The sequence below is a fragment of the Mirounga angustirostris genome, unplaced genomic scaffold, assembly GCF_029215605.1.
Source record: "Mirounga angustirostris isolate CCGP_5_RB_7025 unplaced genomic scaffold, mMirAng1.0.hap1 SCAF_5, whole genome shotgun sequence".
Classification (NCBI taxonomy): Eukaryota; Metazoa; Chordata; class Mammalia; order Carnivora; family Phocidae; genus Mirounga; species Mirounga angustirostris.
Genome location: NW_026991713.1, coordinates 24,852,278 through 24,867,697, shown reverse-complemented (window position 1 = coordinate 24,867,697; position 15,420 = coordinate 24,852,278). Strand labels below are relative to the sequence as shown.

Sequence of the window (15,420 nt, the reverse complement as noted above, 5' to 3'; positions counted from 1 at the left end):
AGAGTTTTCAGAGTGAAAGCCAGGTGGGTAGCCCTGATCAAGTTACCTGCTGAGCCATTTTCCTCATCTCTAAAATGGGAGCATAACACCCAAATCACCGGCTGTACAGTAAGATTTCCATGATAGCAATTGTGAAGGACCCTGGCACATAGTAGGAACTCAGAGTCTATACAAAGTCTCAATGTTCATTAAATGATGGTCAAACTAAGGGAAAACCCACTGAACTTCGGGGTAAATAATTCCAACTGTTCGGCATAAACTACACCAAAAATTACTGTATTTTGTCAGTATTCTCCACCATTTTCACGGACATTAAAATAACAGTAAACATTCACTGAACCCTTAAATCCCAACCTCTTTCACATTATTTAATCCTCGCAAACCCTAAGGATAGCACTGTTTGTTTAATTTTTATCCTTTTTTAAAAATTTTTATTATGTTAGGCCATTTATAGCTGAGTAAACAAAGGTCTTTAGGAGGAGACAAAGGCCTTACGGGGTTAAGGAACTACCCAGCACCATCCCTAAGTGACGGACAGAGATTCTGAACTCAAGCTGCCTCCAAAGTCTTAGCCACTACCCACTAACCTACTACTCCATAGGCAACATTCAAACTTCAATTCCAAATCCATTTTTTTAGGGCCGCAAAAACGAAACGGAAACAAAAACAAAATCCAGCACTTCTCAAAGTGCTTATTCTCCAAGAACTGCCATTTAGCATTTCAGATCCGAGAGAGCTGAAAGTCTGCCCCCCCAGACGCGGAAATCAGTGCGATTCTGATCAATACCGTTACATCAGAAAGATTAAAGACTGCGCCGGGTCTCTGGTGGCAAAGCAAAAGCAACAAAGAAACAGGGAGACCACCACACCATATTCTAGAATCAATTTGACCTCCTCTAACTATATTCTGTACTTGACTTCCTTTGGTGAGTTTCACGTCTCTTAAGTCTAGTCCTGCTTCTCCCACTTCCTTTAAAGTGGGCCGAAATAAGCGTTACAGAATAGAGAAGGGGACTGTGGTATAGAAGCCCCCAAATCACGGAATCTGTGGGAAAGTGAGCAAGAAACTCAAGAGCCAAGAATCCGTCCTCACAGGTGTAAAATGGCAAGACAGCCCCATTGGCCATGCTGGCGAGAAATCATGTCGGCTCTACAGGACACACAGCCGAACCCTCGAGGCAGGTGAGCAGACGAGAAACCCGGACCCGCCTCCCTGCCTTTGCAGCCTCTCCGGGACCCTCTCCCGCCAGCGCTACTACTGAAGTTTCCCAAAGGGCTGTGCGCCGCGCGGAAGGCTCGATCGCTCGCGCAACCACTGGTTGCCAGGAGACACTGCCCAGCCACCTCCTCCAATCAGGACGCGTCTCTCTCTGCCCAACCAGAGAAGCTGAGAGAGCTGTAGTCGGAGGTGAAAGGTCACGCGGCTGTTTGGCGGCCATTTCTCTGGAAGCTCCGCGATTCGCGCCCGGCGGGAGCTACGCCAGTCACGAGGGACGGACTACACCTGGGTCGGCGGCGAGTTTCCTGCATCATTTGCTTGTAGTCGCCATGGTAAGGAGGAGGAAGGGAGAGCAAGGGAGAGCGGTGACCAGCCTCGCCGGGCCTGTTGGTTGATTCGCGCGTTTCCCATTCATCCGCGTGAGGAGCCGCGCACCCGGTCGCCAGCCCCTTTCTCCCTGCTTTGGGGATCTGAGGCGCGTGCTCTCCTTCCGATGCCTTTCCCTCCCCAGCAGTTTCCGGACCCCTTCCCCTCATCGTTTGATTGTGAGCCTGAGTTATCCTTGCTGGCTGGGACCACAGGGTCGGGGTAAAGATGAAGCGGTTTTTATGTCTCTCTTATCACGCCCAGAATCGGTTTTCTTTCATCATGTTGCGATTCTTAGCCCCGCAGCCCTCTAGAATACAGAGCCCAGGCATTGGAGCATTCATTTGTTCGTTGACCAAATGTTTTTTGAGCTCATGCTACCTACCAGATGCTGTTCTAGGCGCCAGAATAAAAGGTGAAAAGTACTAACGCGGACCCTGCTCGAGATTTACTCAGTCGGGTATGAGAGATTGTATTAAATAACATCAGCATGTAATTGCAAATAACGTGCAGTGCTAAGAAGAGAACAAACAGGATGCTGTGAGGATACGCGGTGGTACATTAGAAGAGTGGTCAGGCATGGCATCCCTGGTAGGAGGATTTAACCAGAAACCTAAATGATATGAAATATGAAAGCCAGCCCCTTAAGGAGCAAGAGGAAGGGTGTACAAAGCACAGGGAACATGTGCATAGGCCTCAAGGCCTGAAAGAAAGCTTGCCCAGTTGGAGGAATTGACAGAAAGCCACACAGCTTGCAAGAACAGTGGTTATGAGATAGGGTCGGGAAGATCTCTTAGGTCATGTTAGGAGGTCTGGATTTTACTTAAAGTGCAGTTGCAAGCCCTCGAGGCATTTTAAGCAGAGATATCCCATGATAAAAATACTTGCCCTGTGGTAAGTCGGAGAAAAGAGTAAAAACTGGAGACCCATTAGGAGGTTATTGCAGTAGCTCCTCTGTTCTTTGACATCACTCTGAATACGCTAATTACCTTAGAGAGCTTTAGTAGTCAAGTTTCTTGGTTATTTTTTTTCTTCGGACTGATGGGTGAGCAGATGAGGGAAGAAAAAGTCTGAATTCACTGGGGAATACTACTGCTGGTTTGCTGAATAAACAAACATTAAGTGATTGCCCATATGTATAGGCAGCTTTGCTAAATCAAATCAGACCCACAAGACCTAGCTCCTGGAATTCAAGTGAAAGACTGTCAAATGCCATCTGCCCCCCTTCCTTCCCTCTGTATCCTCGTATTGGACTCTGACATCTCTGAATTGTTTGTGTGTCCCTGAGATCGTCTTGTTGTTTTACTCTTCCCTCCTTTTACATAGGTAGCCTCTTCTACCTAGAACAACCCCTTTTCCTTCTGGAAATACCTTTCATCCTTTAAATGGAGGCATTACTTATTTTGGGCAACCTTTCCTTTCGACTCTGGATTGATTTGGTACCCTTATACATAGCATATCTCCTCTTACAGTATAATGTCTATTGGTATGTGTTTTGCCTCTCTTCCTCCTGCTGTGAGCTTGAGGACAAGGAGTGTAATCTGCATTTATTTTTTTTCACTGCTTTTACCTTGTTTCTTTGTAGCCTGGTACAATGAGTAATGTATAGTAGGTATTCATTGTGTAAGTGAATACTGAATGAAATTGCCTAACTGGGTATTTAAATTTCTCTTACGCTTTTCAACAAATAGAAGTGAAAAGTATGTAGTAAAGTGAGAGTGAGTCAAGAACTTGCTTTATTTGGATACCATAAAATATTGGTGATTTGGTAGAGGGGAGTAGGTAATGGAAACTGAGCTAAGGAAAAATAATTGAGTCCTGTTTTTGTTCTTTGTGCAGAGTTTGCCTCTCAATCCCAAACCTTTCCTGAATGGATTAACAGGAAAGCCAGTAATGGTGAAACTTAAGTGGGGAATGGAGTACAAAGGGTACCTGGTATCTGTAGATGGTTATATGAACATGCAGGTAAGCTGAAGAGATAAGAATCATTAAATTGTATTTATTTTGCTCTACCTTAACTCCTCAAAGGTTTACTGTGATTTATAAGAATGAAATCAACCAAAGTGACAAACATAAAACAAAATTCAGAAACAAAATCAAGGTCAGGGAGGATATTATAACTGTGATAAACTGTGTATGAGACCTGTAAAACCAAAATTCAGCCACAGAATTGACTTCTAGTGGTTAAAATAAAAAGAACTCCGATATTTGAGTCACAGTGGCATAAGGAAAACACAAATGAGGTTTTTGTTTTGTTTTGTTTTGTAGAAAAGGCAAAACTCTCCCAACATTTAGCTCTGAAAGAAATTTTACTTTTTTTTTCTGAAAGAAATTTTCAAGTGAATTTCTTCGGTCTTTTAATGAATGCTAAAGACATAAAATCAAAGTAATTCAATAAAAGCATTTCTTGAGGGAGAAGACAGGCCAAACCAAAGGAATTGATGAACTGTGACTGAATGTCTGTTATGCTAGCTTCTGTAAATGTTTAGGACCAGGTGTTTTTGTATTTAAAGATTTATTTATTTTAGAGAGAGAGTGCCGGGGGGGATGGGTGGTGGATGGGAGAGAGAATCTTAAGCAGACTCCCCGCTGAGCTTGGAGCCCAACGTGCAGCTCCATCTCATGACCCTGAGATCATGACCTGAGCTGAAATCAAGAGTCAGATGCTTAACTGAGCCACCCAGGCACCCCTTGTTTTCTTTTTGTAATTGTGGTAAAATATAGCTAACATAAAATTTACCACTTTGACCATTTTCAAGGGTAGAACTCAGTGACATTAAGTGCATTCATATTATTGTGCATCTATCACCATTAGTGATTTCTGAAACTCTTATATCGTCCCCAACTGAAACTATACCCATTAAAAAATAACTCCCCTTTCCCTCGGCCCTTGGTAAATGTTATTCTTTCTGTCTCTGTTCTAGCTCATATAGTGGAATCCTATAGTATTTGCCCTTTTGCGTCTGGCTCATTTCATTTAGCATAATGTTTTTAAGGTTCATCCATGTTGTAGCATGTATCAGAATTTCATTCCTTTTAATGACTGAAATAATATTCCATTGTATGTATATACCACATTTTAATCCATTCTTCTGTTGGTATACATTTGAATTGTTTTCCGCCTTCCGGCTGTTGTGAATAACGCAACGACCATGGGTGTACAGATATCTGTTAGACGTTCTTCTTTCACTTCTTTTGGATATATATCCAGAAGTGGAATTGCTGGAATTTTCTGAGGAACTGCCATACTGTTTTCTATAGCAGCTGTATCATTTTACTTGCCACCAGCAAAGCGTAAAGGTTCCTGTTTCTTCACATCCTCACCAATACTTGTTATTTTCAGTTTCTTTGATAATAGCCATCCTCATGAGTGTAAAATACCTCATGGTTTTGATTCGCATTTCCCCAGTGATTAGTGATATGCGATCTTTATGTGCTTATTGGCCATTTATATATCTTTTTTGGAGAAATGCCTGTTCATGTCCTTTGCTCCTTTAAAAACTGGGGTGTTTTATTTTTTTGTTGCTTAATTGTAGTAGTTTCCAGCCCGGTTTTTGACGAAAGAGTCTGAAGTTATATTTTCCTGAAGCATAGGTATTTATGTGACTGATTAATGGCCGATGGATTTTAAAGATTACTTGGGTGGTCAGTCCAAGTATGACTCCCAAGTATTCCATACTGGTAGTACTTGTAGGAAGAGTACTAACAGGGGCACTTGTAGGCAAAAAGCTGAGATTTTCCTTAATTTAAGAGGTTACCACTTAAACAGATGATGCTTAGGTCCCCAAAGTTCTTACAGAGCATGGTTTTGGCCTGGAAAATTCCTCAAGCAGGAATCATTTACCAAGGCCATAGAAAAATCTGAAGAGTATACCATTCTGCTGAAAATGTTCTAGACTTTGATAGTGGTGGTGATTATACAACTTTATGAATATATTAAAAACCACTGACTTGTACACTGTAATAGTGAATTTTATGCTATGGGAATTATATCGCAATAAAAGAAAGAAATAAAGAATACCCATGGAATATTTGGTTTTAGAAGTAATGTAGTTCCTGGTGAGCCTGCCAGAGTTGTGAAATGTATCTGAGTAGCCACATTAATGATGTTTTTTAATTTATTTATTCAGCAAATGTTTATTTTTTTATTTTTTATTTTTTTAAAGTATTTATTTATTTGAGAGCGAGAATGAGAGACAGAGAGAGAGCATGAGAGGGGGAGGGTCAGAGGGAGAAGCAGACTCCCTGCCGAGCAGAGAGCCCGATGCGGGACTCGATGCCGGGACTCCAGGATCATGACCTGAGCCGAAGGCAGTCGCTTAACCAACTGAGCCACCCAGGCGCCCTTCAGCAAATGTTTATTAAGAGCCCATTATGTGCCTGGCTCTGTGTATACACCAATGAATAAAACTAAGTCACTACTTTCAAGGAGTTTGTGTTGTAGTAGGAGATGGTAATATAATGTGATATCAGATAATGATAGACACTATGGAGAAAAAGAAAGCAGAAATGGGGTAGTGACAACCGTGTGCAGTGTTAGATAGGATAGCCAGCGAAAGGTTCTCTGAGGAAGTAAATTTAAGCAGAGAAAGGATTGAGTGAGCAACTGAAGGGCATATCAAAGAAGGAAGAGCATCTCAGTTTGAGGGAACAGAAGTACATAGGCCTTGTGGCCGAAACTTGCTTGGTATGTTGAAGGCATGGCAAGAAGGCCAAAGCAGAGGCACCTGGGTGGCTCAGTTGGTTAAGTGTCTGCTTTCAGATCAGGTTCAGGTCATAATCCCAGGTATCTGGGATTGAGCCCTGCGCCCCGGGCTCCCTGTTCAGCGGGGAGCGGCTTCTCCCTCTCCTCCCAACTTTGCGCTCTGTTGCTATCTCTGTCTCTCTTAAATAAATAAATAAAAATTTTTAAAAAAGGGCCAAAGCAGAATGATGTAGGGGAAGAATGATAAAAAGGTTGGAATGGTAGTCATAGAGAGCCCTTTAAGTGATTGTGATTTCTAAAAGTAACAAAGTTTGTTACCTGTATGTGGAAGAAAACCTAAACATTTTGATGTAAAATTAGAGTTTCCTGAAATAACTATAAAGGTCACTCTGAATTGTTTAACTTTCTCTTAAGAACTTATTTTGCTCTCTTTGTTAGCACATAATTTAAAAAATTACTATTCAGTTCTTTGGTTTGGGTGTTCTAATATAAAAGTATTTGATAATTTAGCCATAGATTTTGTACTCTGAATTTTGTAACTTCTTTATAACTGAATTTTTGGAAACCTTTAAAATCACAACTTATTCATAAATTAGAGACTGTTTTCCTCAACATATGTTTTAATGTCTAATAGAAAGAAATGTTACATAACTAAGAGATTTAAAAAATTATGTTGAAACAAGCTTTATTACATATTCTACATCCATCAATGTTAACTTAACAGAATGTTTATATGAAACCCAGAAGTACTATAGTAGTAAAAGAAAGCTAATCTATTATAGGTAATTGTTGGTATAGAAAGGTCTCAGTTAATAAGTTCTCTCACCAATATTACCTAATATTTTAGGTAGTGTTACACTATTTTCTTCCTGTGTTACTATACTAATATATTTTCTTTTGATTTAAAGCTTGCAAACACAGAAGAATACATAGATGGAGCATTGTCTGGACATTTGGGTGAAGTTTTAATAAGGTAACAAAACAGCAGTAGTATATATAAGGAATGACTGGAGAGCATTAGAAATACCTGTTTAAATAGACAAATGCCTCAATTTCAGAATCACTTTAAATCACTATTAACATATTCTACAATTAAACTTAAAGAATTTTGAAATCCTTAAACTTGTCCAAGAAGATGGAAATTTTTTGGAGTTATTCATCCTTAAGATTTTTCTAGTGATGATAGTAAACTTTCTAGCTTGTAGCTGTAACCTTTTTCAGTGGTTTTAGTTGCAAGAGCTTGGTTTTGAATTTCAGTTGGATCTGGCCGCTGTTAGGGATTTTTGTTATATTCATTTTCTTGAACTAGAGTCACACTTTCAAATTTGAGTCGTTCCTTGTGGAAGATCATAAAGATACTATTTTATAACATCCACTGGGTGAATAAGTGCCATGGGCTTTTTAACAAATCAATGGTGAAAACATTTTTTAAAAAAGAAAGAAATGATACATTGTAAATTTAGCATTCAGTATTTTTATAATCAAAAATATCTAGCAATAGTAATTCAGATTTTAATGTGGTTTCCGGTTGGAACAACAAAATGGATTGTTTTTCTATTTACAGGTGTAATAATGTCCTTTATATCAGGGGTGTTGAAGAAGAAGAAGAAGATGGGGAAATGAGAGAATAGCATCTTTTGTGGGGAATTTTTTTTATATATATTTCTAGACAATAAACATTTTTTTTTTCAACTTGACTCATGAACTATTCCTATTCAGATATTTAAATGTAGAGCTCAAATGTTGAAACAGTTGAAAGATTATTCGGAATTAATACTTTAAGAGCCATTCAGCTTCATTCAAGTTGGTTTTCTTTTGTAAGCTCAGTAATCTTTTTTTCTACAGGGGAAAATTATATGCTTCATAAACATTTATGAAAGTGAATTTCAGCCCTTTTCTTGTAATTCTATATTAACTGAGACCTTTTAAAAACAACTTTCTTTTAAAGTTATTTTTGAACAACTTTTGACATGTATTAAGTTAAATATTTTCTTAGAATTAATACATACTGTTTTATTTTACTTAGTAGCTAACAAATTACATGTTAATTCTATGTCAGTGTAAGCTAAGTAATGTACATGTTACAGCTAAAATTGAAACATCACCTGAAAATTAAAATGATTGTGGATATAGAGCACAACAGAAATTGTGAACTGATATTTAGGCTAAAAGCATTTGGTTTGTTCACTTAAGAGAATTAAGTGTTCTGAACAGAACTCCTTAATGTGAATTAAAAACCAGTCTCACAGTTAAATTCTGAGGATAGTACTAGTGGTTTTCATTTATGTTTTAAACTCCTCAAAACCATTTAGAGTTATACATTGTTAAAATGTATATTCCACAGTGATAAAATATATACTATGAACTGTGAACTGGTTGAAAACAAATTAGGTCATTTAAAGTCCCATGTGGTCAGAGAATGCCATTATTGCACTTTAATGGTCATTCACCACATAGTTACACCAGTAAAGTAAACTTTGGATGTGTATCCCCAACTGGGACAACTCAAAGATAAAAATGTTTAGCTGTATGGAATTTTACTTAGTATATGATAATAAAAGGCTTCAACAAAAGAAAATAACTCCCATTCCCAATCCTATAACCACTAGAATAAGTGCTGTCTTCCTCAAATTGCTTAGACCAGCATATGGGGCAGAATACTGCCATTAATGGAAACCAGAATCTACAAAATATGCCTAAAAAATTCTGGTAATAAATGTCTTACTGCTTCTATTCAAGTGAAAAAATATTCATCCTCTAGTGATTTTGTTCTTGTATCCTTGACTAAAAGTAGTTCATGTTTGTTACCAGATGGCGGTTTTGAGCGATAGACAAGTCGTCTTCCCAGCTGAAACAGAAGAAAAATACTTAATATTTTTTAGCGTAACTATGTTCTGTTGAAACATAAGTAAAATAATATTAACTTGATTTTTCCAAGGAATAACATGACTCAAAATAGTAAATAATCACAGTTACAAAGGGATTGATAACCTAATGGGTGTCCAACATGCTAGGCAGAATTACGTAACAAAGAGAGCACCATAGAATGCAGGAGACCGAGCGGTTAGGTTTTATGGGAAAGCTGGGAGATTTAGGTAGTCCTCTAAAAGCCTATGTTTCAGATACAGTCGGCCTAGAAAAGCACCATGTTTGAGACCAACATTTCATTTCTCAGGGCCGTAGCAAGGTTCTCCTCCATTGGTTAGAAGAGATCAGTTTCCTCTGCTGAACACCAATTGACTGGCATTTAAAAATTCTATTAGATAAAAACTTGAGGAAACCATGTACATCTTCTTAAACACTAGTAATCTTGTTGGCTCTTAGATGTGCTCCCACCAGGAGAGGCTTAGGGAAAGCCCTTGATTTGTACCTATTCATTCTCTGGGGCATATACTCAAGTATATTATACTACTCATTATTTTTCTCTTTTAGTCTTTTTTCCCCTTCCTTTATGTATGTATTTGGTTTTGCTTCTATCTCTGAATTTGTGTAAATGAAATGGATGAGAAAGTTATTCTGTTGAAAATGAGATTTGATGGAATATCTCCACTGTGTCTCAAAAGAGGCACTATCACTATGTGAGACTGTCGCCTGCATTGCAGAATTTGACATTCCTGGCCCATGGGAATTAACAATGGCAGTCTTCCCCATCATTTTATCAACAAAAATGTTCTTAGGGACTGGAATCGCCAAATTCCTTTCTTAATGTCAATTTTTTTTTTCTCTCTCAACGATCTTTTGGTAACCTTTGTTACTAATACTGTCTGAAAAAATTGCCAGTGAGGAAGTGCCTTGACTAGGTAAGAACTTCTGTCAGAGGTCTTTGTACATTGTCAACTGATCAAATGGGCATTATTTTTTTTTTTTCATTTTTCTTCCCATTTTAGTTTTCAGTCTAATTTTTAGTCTGCTAATTCAGTAAGCATTTATTGAGTATCCACTGTGTGCCAGGCACTGGGGACACAAAGTCATAAAAACTTACTCATGGTCTAGAAGGAAAGATGGATCTATTAAAAATAATCATTTCAACTTGGTGAGCTTAGTGAATAGTAGTATGTATACGCGGAAGGGTGATGAATGGTTAATTCGCCTTTGGGAGAAAGAGGACAAGTCCGGTCTTCATAGGAAGAGCTGAACTAGAGAAGTCAGACCCTTTTTAAGGTGAAATGCTTATTTAAATGAAATTAAAATAATCAACATTTTTTGACATACATATTAACAGTTACTGTATTTCAGAAACTTTTTCAAGTACTTAACGTCCGAAGGCTGGTTGTGAGGCACACAAGAAGCATTCACTGTAGGTTAGCTATTACTGTGGTAAGAATCAGTGTCCATAGTAGCTTTGCAGATAACCATGAAATTAGCTTCCCCAAGTATATTTCAGACCTTAACTCAGAGGAAGGAGAGTGGCATATAGAAACACAAGGCCTTCCATACACAGTGGGAATTCATGGACCATGTACTCAGTGACTGCCCAATCCCATATTTATTATTGAATAGGTAATCTTGCAATATAAAGAACCTTGACTTCTGGTCCTGGACCTGCTGTTAAATCTGAAGTGACTCTGGGTGAATCATTTTAACATCAACTATTAATCTCATTATTTTTTATAAGGTGAGGATTAGAAGACCCTTCCAATTATATGCAGTTCTCTGGATTTGCTGTCTCCATTGTTGACTGAAAATAGCAAGGCTCATGGCTATTATTTGTAAGAAGAAGATACACATAAATACATAGACTATTTCCAGAAGGATGCAGATGAAACTTTAAGAGATTGCATCCAGGGAAGGGAACTAAGGATGACTTAATTTTCACTAAATACTCTTGTATCTTTTGCACTTTGAGCCATATGCTTGTTATTATGTATTCAAAAAATTAAAGAAAAAACTACCTGGTTTCATGAACCTGGAGCTAAAGAAAAAGAGGAGAGGGGAAAGGTTTCTTTCACTAAAAAGTGCGTCTAACGGAGAACTATAGACCCAGAAATTTGAATTATCCTCAAAGTTAACAGGGAATCAGAGAGAGACCAATCAAAGCTGGATAAATTATATGAATTAGGTATTTTGTTTTTATACCACAGAAGCACTCACATATTGATGTAGCTGGACCAATTGGTAACAAAACACAAACCTTTTTCTTTGGTTGTGCTACTGCTCTTTCCAGAGCAGCTCTTAGCCTTTCCTCCTGGTGTTTTTGTTTTTCTTTCATTTTCTCTTCACGTAACCTGTCAAAAAAGGAAAACATTCTTGTAACTATAAATCACAGAAAGTAAAAAAAGACCTACATTATTTTTGGGTAATAAACTGCCTAAATATTATAAGATCTCCCTAAGAGTTAAATTAAAATAATAATTCACCTTCACCCATACTATGGCTTTTGAATATTCAGGTGAAATCTCAACAACAGATCCCATTTGTGTTAAAATGGGAGAAAATTGCTTGTCACCATTTTGGAAGAATTAAAATCTACCCAGATCTTGGTCTAAAACAAGCACCTCAGCAAAGCCTTCTTGTCACTCCACTTACATTTGAGCACTTCACAGTTAATGTGTACAAGGCCTCTTGAATTTACAGACCCCCCAGTAGCCTTTTTACTAGAGTATAATGTGCAGAAAAGTGCACAAACCACAGTTATATATATATATATATATATAACAATGAACTATATACATATACATAGTTCATTGAGTTACCACAAAAGCGTACTTTTCCAGTTAACCTTTCTGAATGGTATCCTGAAATTAAGACCAAGAAATGCTATTTGTCTTGTTCTCTTTAGGGTTGTTGTGAGGATAAAATTAAATGAAATGACCTATGTAAACTGTCCAGGCCAATGCCTGGTGCAGAATAGACCTCAATAAGTGATAGCTATTTTATGGACTTAAACAGTTATAACATTTACTGAACATTTTTTATGCAAAATTAGGTGTCAGGTACCTAGGAAAAAACAGTTTTCTTTTTGATAAGGATAAGCAATTGGAACTAGGTTCATACATCACTATTGAAAATAAGTTGTAATTACAATTCAATGAGAATATATTTCCGACTGTAGAAAAGATCCAAGTGGTGTTAATGTAATCAGCCATAGGTCATCTTACAGAAGGAGTGGTTTTTTTTTTTATAATTAAAAAAAAATTTTGTTTTAATGAAATCCCATCAGGATCACCTTAATGTATTCTGGACTTTGTTTTGATATGGGGAAAACCATATCCCCCATATACCAGTAAGCCGTAATAAAATATCTAACACTAATGCCTAATGTTTGAATACTTACTATGTGCCAAGCACAAACCCTATGAGATAAGTATCATCATTCCTGCCATTTTACAGATAAACTGAGGCTTGGGAGAGGTTATGTGCCCTACCTAAGGTCACAGAGATTGTAAATGGCAGAACCTGCATTGAAGCCAAGCAGGTCAGCCATAGTGCTCGTCTCCCTCTTAACGTTTTTTGTTACTGTTGTTATGACATGAACAATATTCCACCTATAGGCATTCTCTACATGCCACATGATACTAGGGGTCATATATTTATAATCATTGCCTCAAAAGTAGTTACCCTTATTTAACTCGGTATGGAAGTTTGTAAATCAGTGCATTCTCCTGGAAAGGCAGGCAGACAAGGATGTGGGTATGTCGGGGTGGGGAGGGGGTGCTGTTCCAGGGATGATAATCCTCATGAAGTTGTCTTGAGGAATGAATGAATTAATGTGTAGATGCTGTGTGTGTAAGTGTCGCCAGTTATGCACTCAGAAGAACCCTCCTTGCATGGCTCTGACTTTCAAACAATTCCTTCATATATAGTCTCCTTGCAGTGAAGGGCTCCTAATTCTATGCCTTGGGCCCTCCACTACAAGTGCAATTCCTCTTCCACAAGATAGCTCTTCAAAAATAATAAGTAGTGAATATTCATTCTGAAAATCCATTTTTTTCAGGCTAAAATGACCCTTTACCCATCTCAAACTAGATCAGTTGTTGCCTCAGTGAACTCTCCTTCACAGTGCTCATTGCTTGGTAATGACACATTATTTCATAAGAATATTTGATGAATGTGTCTTCACATTAAATAATAGCTCTGAGAAGGGTATGTCTGGGTTTGGGTCTAATCTTTATTGCAATCCTTGCCATGTAACGGGCTTGCTCAGTGTTTGTGGAATCCCAGCAAGAACAGTTTCTCATCTCATTAAGTCATTCACTACACTACACTTCTATCATAAGATATTGACTGTACTTTTGCCGCCGTTCTTTCTGTTTTATCCTCTCAATTGCCTCCACATTTTCTTTGGGAATGGATTCAATGAGATCACTCAGTTCTACGAGGCGAGACTCTACTTTTACCAGCTTTTGAACTGGGTTGAGGCTGCCAACATCAGCATCTCCAATGCAGACTTTGTATACTTGATTAATTTTTTTGCTAAGAGAGTCTATCAGTTTTTCCTGAGATTGAAAAGAAAAGGGGAGCAGAAAACATAACATCTCATCACTATTTTCTTGTTCATTCAATAAATGTAAAGTTCCATTTTACTATATTATAATGAAAAGGCTCTTATATGATACTACGTATTTCTTTTTAAAAGAAAAACTTTAGGGGTGGCTGGGTGGCTGGGTGGCTCAGTCGGTTAAGTGCCTGACTTTGGCTCAGGTCATAATCTCAGAGTCCTGGGATTGAGCCCGCATGCTGTGGGGTGGGCTCTCTGCTCAGCAAGGAGTCTACTTGTCCCTCTCCTTCTTCCTTTGCCCCTTCCCCTGCTCATGCTCTCTCTCTCTAATCAATAATCATTAAAATAGAAGAAAAACTTTAATATAACAGAATGGTGAGAAAATGCAGCAGTGATATATCATAATTTATAGTTAGATCATTACTGTAGTAACACCTTGGACTATTTTCTTTCAAAAATATTGCATTCTAGGTATAAAAAGCAATTTTATACGACAGTATCTTTTCTTGAGTGTTTTTATGTACCTGATTCCCTGAGTATTCAAGTAGAGGCAATGTATACATACATTTTAAATCCTTTTTTTTTTTTTGCCACTCCAGTGCATTTCCTTGCAACACAACATGTGAGCTCTGTTTGTTTTGTTTTGTTTGCACTTAACTACTCTTCATTGCTGGAACTACAATCATCCTGTATGAAAGCTATTTGTGTACATGCCTTGTTTCCCCTTCTAGACTGTAAGCACCTGGAGGGCAGGAGTTATTTCTTATGTTTACACTTAACTAAAACAGCACCTTGCACATAACTATGCACTTCATAAATGTTTGCTGAATAAATGACTGAATGCATTCTCTCAGAGGAAAAAAAAGTTACAAGCAAACAGATTGCCAGGTTGACCTACAAAGTCTTTTAAGGAGTTTAATTTTCACTCTTGCCATTGGAAGCCGTTGGAGTATTCTTGTCTAAGCAGAGGCTTAGGCCAAACCTTGCTGATCCCTGTACCTGGCCACTGCGCCGTTTTAACTGTTGGTAGATACGCTCGAGCTTGTAGGTAACGTGTTTCGGGACCAAATAACTCTCAGCCTCTTTCTCCACCGTGAACCCGGCATTCGCAGTTAAGAGGATCTCAATAAACTGCTGGGCAAAGTAAATCGTTCTCCAGGTAGCATCCTGCCCAAATTCCTGCTTCTGCTCGAGAAGATGAGAATCATCATGAAGCCAAGGACAAATAACACTCAAGACAGATGTGGTGCCAGGAACCATGGGAAACCCCTCCTGGAATCACAGACTCCTTACAGAGCCACCAACACTTAATTACAAGTCAAGATCTGTTACCAATAGTTAACTTCCAAGAGCTTGTCTCTCCCACCTGGTTTAATCACCTTTCTGATGTCCTGTTTACCACTAAGCACCCCTTTTTTTCTCTCACACTTACTGTATTTCCTGTTATATTAAAAACATGCTCTTTTTTACACCTGAAACTGATAAACCTTGTTTACTGGAATTAAAATTCACAACTTTAAAAAAAAAATCCTCCTTTTAGAAAACTTGGAAAAGCACAAAGAAATATTAAAGGAAAAAGTAAAAGAAAAAGCAAAAGGCCTATTTGCCATAAAGCTCTTTTTTGCTCTCCCTTTCTACATAACATTTATTATATTTCTTATATATCAGTGTATTCCTTTTAGAAAACTTCAG

General features: G+C 38.1%; 2 protein-coding genes across 2 annotated transcripts in view; one reads left to right on the top strand and one right to left on the bottom strand.

Annotated features, from left to right (window-relative positions):
* Nucleotides 1-1,110: 1,110 nt before the first annotated feature.
* SNRPF (small nuclear ribonucleoprotein polypeptide F) lies at nt 1,111-7,987 on the top strand. The gene is made up of 4 exons (XM_045872821.3): nt 1,111-1,551; nt 3,425-3,550; nt 7,199-7,263; nt 7,855-7,987. The coding sequence occupies exons 1-4, from the start codon at nt 1,126-1,128 to the stop codon at nt 7,919-7,921; spliced, it is 684 nt and encodes a 227-aa protein (XP_045728777.2). The 5' UTR covers nt 1,111-1,125; the 3' UTR covers nt 7,922-7,987.
* Nucleotides 7,988-8,111: 124 nt separating this feature from the next.
* The window catches only part of CCDC38 (coiled-coil domain containing 38), a 38,985-nt gene continuing 31,676 nt past the window's right edge, over nt 8,112-15,420 (bottom strand). The window contains exons 15-17 of the mRNA XM_064590767.1: nt 13,521-13,726; nt 11,422-11,515; nt 8,112-9,138 (exon numbers count right to left, since the gene is read on the bottom strand). Coding sequence (XP_064446837.1) covers nt 9,025-9,138; nt 11,422-11,515; nt 13,521-13,726 — 414 coding nt within the window. The 3' untranslated portion in view covers nt 8,112-9,024. The remainder of the gene's footprint in view (nt 9,139-11,421; nt 11,516-13,520; nt 13,727-15,420) is intronic.